The following is an 8,540-nucleotide window of genomic DNA, read 5'->3' as shown; positions in this document are numbered from 1 at the left end:
AGAAGCTGACTGGATCACACAAACTGTCAGAGAAGATAAAAATTGGACTGTAAAGCAACTCGTAAAGTTTATGTGGTTTAACGAGACCAGATTGACACGATTCTATCACTGCTTTTGATAAAAGCACCTCACTGGGCTCACCAAGTAGATCATGACTACATCACCGCATCGCATTATTAGCCAATGCAATGAAACTCTAACCTAATTTAGAGCCATACACGACTGTGTGAATAGTTCGGTGTCTCCCGGGATGAGGTGTTCTGCGTTCGGTGCCATGCGCTGGTAACAGGCTCAGTGAGCGTGTAATGGCCTTAATTATCATTTAGCGTGCCAGCCTCATTGACAACATATCAAGACGGTAATAAAATAGCAAGACGATGGAGGGAAGAAGGGCTACATATAAACAGGAATATTTTGTCAACCATGACTTTTTTTTTCTACTAAGAATATAGTACTATCATGAAATACAAGTAGACCATTAATACTGCCAATAATGTAATCAACGACTGCTACTGCGGGTAAAAGGAAGCAATAAAAAAAATATATGGCTGCTTTATCAACAACATTACCATGTCAGCAAGTTAATGACAGTCAACCTTTGTTTCTCATCCACTTTGTTACCATGGAGAGCTCCAATACCCTAAAGCCAATAATATGGACGAGCGTGCACAGCATGCTGTAGGATTTAATAAATAGATTTATGCGCAATTGTCACATTTAATACATTTATGGGGCGCGCTAGTGAATTCATTATTACACCATATGTTAATGCAGCTGGTGTGTGCGTCTCTCACTCTCTCTCTCTCTTTTTCCCCCTCCCCCTTTTCCTCTCTCCCTCCCTCCCTACCGGCGAGCATGCACTGTGGTCTTTGGAGGAGAAACCAGCAAAACAACTGGCCGTGTACGCACGCCTATAAATAAGATAAGAGACTGCAGCCTGAACGTCTATCGCGTATTGTTCTCGGCACGGAAGCAGATTCTCATCGCCTGCAAATTCTCATCGCGCCACGGCGAGGAGCCGAGTGGATGATCGGAGCAATGAGGAGGGTGTTTGGAGGTACGCGAAAACTACTTGGACGCTCGCTCAGTGCGTCGACGTTTAAGAAACGCGATTCTAATAATATTAGTGGGTTCTTTTCTCGCGATTTAAACTGGTTGGTTCCGACTAAACTTTGAAGAATACCATATGGAACGTGGGGCTAAGAGCGTGTTATTTTGAGCGTGCTGTAGAATTGCCGTCGATTGCGCGAAAGCTGGTTTGTTGTGGAAAATTGCATTATTAATGGATATGAATCTAAGAGATGCATTTGAATTCTTAATGGCATGCATAGGGACCATCAATACAATGCAGCTCAGGCGCAATCAAAAGTCCTGGTCCACTCACTCCAAACGACTTTGTCTATGAAGCGTGACTCCACAGATGGACCCACTGTGTCATGGAGCCAAGAAACCAGAGGGCGCCGATCTCAATGCAGACCCAAGGCCCCCTTCTGCCAAGATGGCCCGTCTGGAGCAACATGGAGTTGGATGCACAGTGCAAGAGAGGAGCAAGCAAGCCAGTCCCGGGACTAAAAATCCTTATCTGGTCCAGAAAACTACGGCGGGGAAGCATCAGCACAAGAACTCTCATCAGCCAAGAGGTAAAATCAGTTTGGACTATTCAGCATTTTCTCAAATAAAGGATGACTTTAATTCCAGTTGCATTCTATTCTCTCCTGCCACGTCAGGAAGCTTGCTGCCTGTCTTCTGTGTGGTGGAGCACATGGAAAGTCCAGCGGAGGGCGAGAGGAAAGAAGACCATGCCGAATTTGTTTTGATCAAGAGAGACCTGCTCTTCAACCAGCTCATCGAAATGGCCCTGCTCACATTGGGCTATTCACACAGCTCTGCTGCTCAGGCCAAAGGTACAAATTTGGATCTTAGATCTTCCACGAATTACAAATCTTTATCCAAAGAGAGCGTCTTTATTTAAACATTAGAAATTAGACTGCCCATCTTCATAATGTGAAAAAAAAACAAGGGGGATTATACTGGTAATACTAATTATGATTGCAATAAAAAAAATATTTTTTGCAGTGGGGACTGTTGGTGACTTGCAAGCAAAAAGTAAGAAGCAGAAAGTAGGAGAAACCTTCAAGTATTTTCTAAATATATTATAAATGTGCCATTCAATAATTAAATAGATGTGTTATAAATTAAATGTTTCATTTATTTTAAAAATAAATAATCGACATATTTCAGAACATAATTTATTTAATCCCATAATTAATAACTGCAACATTTAATTATTTAATTACATTTTTAATTAAACCTGCCAGTGGATTTATTTATTTAATTTTGGGCACTTTTGGCCATCCGTACAATTACAGACTCGAGATGAAGATATAAACAAATAAGAAGATACTACTACAGAGTCGGCCATGTTTGTGTGTCAGGTTTAATCCAGGTGGGCAGGTGGAACCCGCTGCCTCTTTCGAGTGTGACAGATGCTCCAGATGCCACAGTGGCTGAGATGCTCCAAGATGTCCACCATGTTATCACCCTTAAAATACAATTGCAATGGTACGTCAAACTCCCGGTCCTGTTTATGTACACGCCAGCTTTTTGCTATTTGCTTATATCAACACACATAAATGATGTTCCTTGTCTAGCTGGCCCAGACTGGAAGACCTGCCAGCAGAGCAGTGGACGCACTCTACAGTTCGGAACTCATTGAAGGAACTTCTCAAGGACATGAATCAGAGTTCCTTGGCCAAGGAGTGTCCTCTATCTCAGGTCTAACACACACACACACACAGACTGTGTGGGCCAATAGTTAGACAGAAAGTCCAGATGTGAAGCCAGATAACGTACGAGGGAGTGAGATGACTATCTCTGATTTAGCCCAACCATTTTTTTTTTTTAACATAACATTCCCCGACCGCAAACACAACTACGGATAGCCGTCATTATCAACTTAATCGTTTATTTCCTTTAGGGGTAGGACAAGTAAGATAAGAGAAATTGCTCACTATCTCCCATCTTCCTTATATTCTTTCCATCTCAGTTGATAAGATCTGAAATGAGCGAAGTCCTCCCTCCCTCTCGCTCTCTTTAACTCCCCCCCCGCCTGATTGCAAGACACAGATTAAAATAAATATGAGGAGATGAAAGGTGTAATCAGATGTAAAGATTGCGCAGGATGGTCTTGCGGGAAAACGTGTGTGAGATAGAGCGAGAGAAAAAAAACGAGAGATGTCTCACATGACCTCTGATTACATGCTGGCATGCAATATGCTCTTTTTTTTTTCTCAATATAACAAACATCATTAATATCCAATATGTCCATTGCCCTTTGACCCTTTCAGAGTATGATCTCGTCCATAGTCAATTGCACCTACTACGCCAACGTCTCGACGGCCAAATGTCAGGAGTTTGGACGATGGTATAAACACTTCAAGACCACCAAATGCAACAGTAAGTCACTCTGCACGAGTCGTGTACAACGTGGACGCCATTTTGGAGGAAACGGAAAAGTGGGGGGGTTGCAATCGATGAATAGTATCTATCCTTTCTTCACCAGAGATGGACAGTTTGCCAGACAAGTCGTCCCATATTGCCACCACTCAGCAGCCCATCAACGGCAGCCCGTCCGATCAGAGCTCCAGCCTCCTTTACCTCCATGGCGGAATGGCCAACATGGTGGCTGGGGCGGCCCCTCACACCATTTGCAACTCTGGTTTACTAAACCAGACTCTCAGTAGACCCCAGCAGCAAGTCATGACTCAACTTCTCAACCAGCAATACGCCGTACGCCTCATGCTAGCAGGACAGGGGCTCTCTCCGGCCTCCCAACAGTATCTCAACCACACGTCTGCAGGGAGGGCTCCCGCCAAGGTCTTCCCCAAGGCGCCCGATCCCCAGCAGCCCCAGTGCGGCCCGGACGGATCTCCTCCAGCCGGGCCGCCGCAGCAGCAGACGTCGGCCGGGTCGTGTCTGACGCCGGTCGATGTGCCCAATGACATCTACCACAACGTGCGGGAAGAAATGAAAAGAGCGGCAATCTCTCAAGCCGTCTTTGCTCGAGTGGCTTTCAACAGGACCCAGGTATGCGACTTTTGATGATGTCATTGTCTCACAATTGCTAATAATACGCAATGCTACTTTTTTGTAGCTATCTTCTCATTTTCACTGTCCTGTCGAAGTTGAACTGTAGCACTTGGCTAGCATTTTGGCGTGGCCTTTGCCGCAATGCCCCCCCCTCTCCTCCATTTGCATGTGCGAGCATGGTTGTGCCAGCTCTCTGCAGCAAAAATCTGGTGCCAACACTGAAGCAGCTGCTGGCTACCTAATCACAAGCCCTTGGAGAAATCCTTTCTCCTTCTCCACCTCTTCTTCCTTCTCACTCGCCAAAGTGTTTCTATTCATTTGACCTTTTAATTGTCAATCAGTCTTTTTTCTTCATCTTTCTTTTCCTCTAGCCCTCTTCATTGCCAAATCTCACATCGCCTCTAATATTAAAATGGCACATTAGCTGAGGCCACTTTACATTCAGCGGCACTCCCGGAGAAATGGGGCTCAAAGGAGGCTTGTTAATATTATTATCATCATTATCATTTTCATCACAATAAGCAGAGCAAGCTATTATCCGTGCCCGTATTTCCCGAATGCCAGCTCCAGGGTTCCCAAGCGTCGTCCGTACAAGTTGGCATTATTCCAAGATGCCACGGAGAAGCGGAGGGATCGTTTGTCATCTTTAGACTCCACTCTGTTAGCGAGGCAGAGGTTGGAGGCTCAATCTGAGGATGATACGACTTGGAAGTCGGTTTCCTCCCAACTTATTTTCCAGGAACTAAATCCCTCGAACGTGCGCATGGGGTTTGACGGCTTACGCATATAGACCCGGAATAATGCGAGCCATGCATCTGGCTCACAACCATGCGGGGCTTTGAAATCCTAAGGCTGAGATGAATACGGAGAGCTTTTCTTTTCACGCCAATGCAAAACTTGAAACGTGGCTTTTTTTACACAACTGAACAAAACATGATTCATTATTGACCAGGGCCTACTCTCAGAGATTCTACGAAAGGAGGAGGACCCGAAAACTGCCTCGCAGTCCCTCCTGGTCAACCTGCGGGCCATGCACGGCTTCCTGCAGCTGCCCGAGGTAGAACGAGATCGCTTCTACCAGGAGGAGAGAGAGCGAATCCTGACTGGATTCACACCCGGCTGCAACAACACCCCCCCAAGATGCACTCAGGTCTCACAATTGAAAGAACTCAGAAATAGATTGCACAGTAATTATGCCAATACTTTGCACAAAAATTGCTCTATTTCAGTTAAGCGTAGAAATAACCCAAAGGATTTTTTTTTATTCCTATTGTACACAGAGACGACACAAAAAATAATTACTTTCATTTATGTCAGCCAAAGGTCTGATTCTTGCCTGCACTAAATCTCACCATGAATAGAATCAAATGACCGAAAAAAAAAAAACATCTAACTTACACTCTGCTAACATCCACTTAAGACAAGACCTTGATCCAGATGATCATCACTTTGTAATGCTCACTTAGCCTGATTCAGTTGAGGCTGCCCACTCCCCGGCTCTCTCGCCATGGCAACCGGCAATTATATGTGGAATAAGTGCTTTTTCAAATCAGTGAACAACGCACATACAAATTGGCCTTGAGTCAAACTTACTCAAGCTATTTTCTGTGACCAAAAATGAACTCGAAGAAGGTGCGTACATTCACAAATAAATCGGTGACCGGTCTAATATGCAAATGCGTCAAAATGAGCAATTGCGCAACCTTTTTTGGTTTCTCCCTGCAGGCCCGACTGTCCCCAGTCACAACAGAGCGTTGCGTTCTCAACGTCAGCTCCACCATCTATGAAGAGATTCAGCACGAAATGAGACGAGCTAAGGTGTCTCAGGCTTTGTTCGCCAAGGTGGCCGCATCCAAGAGCCAGGTATTAATATTCTTTGAAAGACCAGGATGTGGCGGCAGTACTGTATAGAAAACGATCATTAGCGCGTCTGATTGCAATTGTGTTGAAAATAATCACTTTAATAGGCGCACATTCTGCTTATTTACGTTCATATATGCGCTCTACTGAAACACACGCACACACAAGCATGAATGTTTATTGTTCTCCTATTTTATGGCAGCCCCATAAGCTTGTTATTGCTTTTGTTTAGAGGATAATTTCCCGCCGCGGAATGAGAGGAATATTCTCTCCTTCCTTTTTCCCCTCTCCTCCAGCGTTATTGTCTTCTGTCATCAAGATGCATAGAGGTCATTCGCCAGGCATGGTGGCAAAAGCGGGGGGTCGGACACCCCTTAGGTTCTTTTTCTCTTCTGTTATGCTATTAATACTTCTATTGACCTCACCCTTTCTCTCTTCCCTCCCTCTTTCTCTCCGTGTATTAACCGGCTATTTGGCAGGCGGATCTTCTCTGTCATATCTTCCCCTGTGCATCTGGAGAGCATTGTATGCTAGTGTTGGGCAGCAGCCATGTTTTTTGTGTGTCACAACTGCGCTATAGAATTTGTGAATTTCTTTCAGCCTGCGCGTGCTTAGGAAAGTCATTTTATGGAGCTGATTAACAGGAAACGATATATGTCGGGTCTGTTCCACAGGGTTGGTTGTGCGAGCTACTTCGTTGGAAGGAAGATCCCAGTCCGGAGAACCGAACCCTGTGGGATAACTTGAGCACCATTCGTCGTTTCTTGAGCCTGCCCCAGACTGAAAGAGATGCAATTTACGAACAGGAGAGCATCAACGCCCCTGCGCAGAATTGCACCGAGAGACGAGCTCTACTCGGCAACGAAAATGTATTGGTAAGGTGGCAAAAACACGTGGGTGCTATTTTATAATTAGATCTAATCACAGCGTGGACTTTGAGCAAGGTTAACCCTAACAACAAAACTATACTTTCTTCCTCCCCTAGTATCAACGCAACCCTCTCCTGTCTCAGCAACACCATCTGCAACCTCACCAACCCTTGCATCCACAAGCAGGACCTCATTTGTCTCCACGGCAACCGTGCACCGCATCACCCGCTGAGATGGAGAACGGGGGCAACTGGGGACTTTTGAGAGTCGGTGTGCAAGGCCACGGCCATAGCAATGGCGAGGACTTTGTTGAGGGAGGAGGAGAAGGAGGAGACAGTTTTGGTATGGACTGGAACTATCCAATGAAAGTGGATCATGCCGAAAGTCCATTAACTGAAGGAGATGAAGGTGGAGAAAGCATAAAGGAAGCGACGATCAAGGAAAAGCTTCAAGTAGCGTTCCCCAATTTGAAGGATGAAGATGGTGACGGGTTCGGGAGTTGTGCCGAAGCTGATCCTAGAGGTGAGGTCCAACATGTCCCCCATGAAGCCTTGGGCATTTTGCAGAGCTTCATCCAAGATGTGGGCCTCAACCCAGACGAGGAGGCGGTCCACACCTTGTCAGCTCAACTGGACCTGCCCAAACACATGATCCGTGGCTTCTTCAATAGCCATGACCTTATATCGGGTCGACAGCGGGAGCAGCATCAGTGCTGCAGTCAGATCCTCAAATACAGACAAGAGAGCCAGCAAGGCTGGACGGACAGGACCACCACACTCAAAAGAACTGAGGAGGAACAGGAAGTCAAGGCTGAAACTGAAGAAATGAACGAGCAGAACAGACTAAATGACACCATGAACATGATTTCTTTGAACGGGTTGGATATTAGCACACAAACCATTCCCAAAATGAAGGAAGAAGATGAGACTTGCATTGAACTCAAACATATTTAAGCCATAAGAAGCTTCTCTTCACCTTTGGAGTCTATATGAGATCCAATTCAGTTGTTTACAACACGAGCTGTTTTCCTCTTGTGGTGTAAGACATCCATGAAACTGTTGGTCATTTCATTCCCATTTTGAATATCAAAAAAAAAATAAAAAACATTGACTGAGGGCTCAGATAGAAACTACTGTAGCTGTCATGTAGCGTTTCAAAAAAGTTCTGACCAGAATTGTGTGTCCGTCTGCTATCATGTAATGCGTATTTTTACAATATTTGTTAAAATGATGCGTCATTTTTTTCGTAGGCTTTCCCCTGTTTCAAGTGAAAGTTTATTCCTTCTGTAAAACATTTAGTAATATCGTACTTTAGCGATGCCGATAGATGGATCAGTGAGGTTTTTGCATTTGGAGCTGATCGTTACTGATGGACTCAATAAATAAACAGTTTGAACGAATCAATCATAATACACTGACTCATCCCAGCAGCAATCATCTATATTATCAATCTGTGTCTCATTAGTCTCCTTTCTGTCTTGAAATATATTCCTCTGAGTTTTTCTCCTCCTGAAAGTCATGTTATTGCTAGCATATGGCAGTGAAAGGGTTACATTTCAACATTGAAGCCTCATTTGATTAGGGTAGAATTAAATCGTAGACGTTTCCATGGTGATCCTGTCATCGGGGCCGGCGAGCAGTCGTGAAAGCCTCACCATCAATAATATTAGCAATAATAACAATAATGGCACTTGTGAAATGCAGCGTCGGTAAAGGTGATGAT

General features: G+C 44.7%; 1 protein-coding gene across 2 annotated transcripts; it reads left to right on the top strand.

Moving 5' to 3' along the window:
- Positions 1-848: 848 nt before the first annotated feature.
- On the top strand, positions 849-8,217 carry satb1a (SATB homeobox 1a). 2 transcript variants are annotated; one of them, XM_088366011.1, is made up of 11 exons: positions 849-1,057; positions 1,408-1,640; positions 1,728-1,904; positions 2,436-2,562; positions 2,652-2,775; positions 3,348-3,456; positions 3,563-4,086; positions 5,042-5,239; positions 5,815-5,952; positions 6,624-6,824; positions 6,935-8,217. In XM_088366011.1, exons 2-11 carry the CDS (start codon positions 1,421-1,423, stop codon positions 7,769-7,771), a joined length of 2,655 nt encoding a protein of 884 aa, XP_088222137.1. In that variant the 5' UTR covers positions 849-1,057; positions 1,408-1,420; the 3' UTR covers positions 7,772-8,217. The 2 variants fall into 2 exon arrangements, with proteins under 2 accessions (XP_088222137.1, XP_088222138.1); XM_088366012.1 differs by lacking the exon at positions 5,042-5,239.
- Positions 8,218-8,540: the final 323 nt, after the last annotated feature.

The sequence above is a fragment of the Syngnathus floridae genome, chromosome 21 (assembly GCF_059516105.1).
Source record: "Syngnathus floridae isolate MCC-2025c chromosome 21, RoL_Sflo_1.0, whole genome shotgun sequence".
In the NCBI taxonomy this organism is placed as follows: Eukaryota; Metazoa; Chordata; class Actinopteri; order Syngnathiformes; family Syngnathidae; genus Syngnathus; species Syngnathus floridae.
The sequence above is the reverse complement of the archived record's forward strand: the minus strand, read 5'-3'. Positions and strand labels throughout refer to the sequence as shown.

Coding starts and splice junctions, on each gene's coding strand:
- satb1a (XM_088366011.1), top strand. CDS start 1,421: ATGGACCCACTGTGTCATGGAGCCAAGAAACCAGAGGGCGCCGATCTC. Junction 2,563..2,651: donor CTTAAAATACAATTGCAATG/GTACGTCAAACT, acceptor TTCCTTGTCTAG/CTGGCCCAGACTGGAAGACC. Junction 2,776..3,347: donor AGGAGTGTCCTCTATCTCAG/GTCTAACACACA, acceptor TGACCCTTTCAG/AGTATGATCTCGTCCATAGT.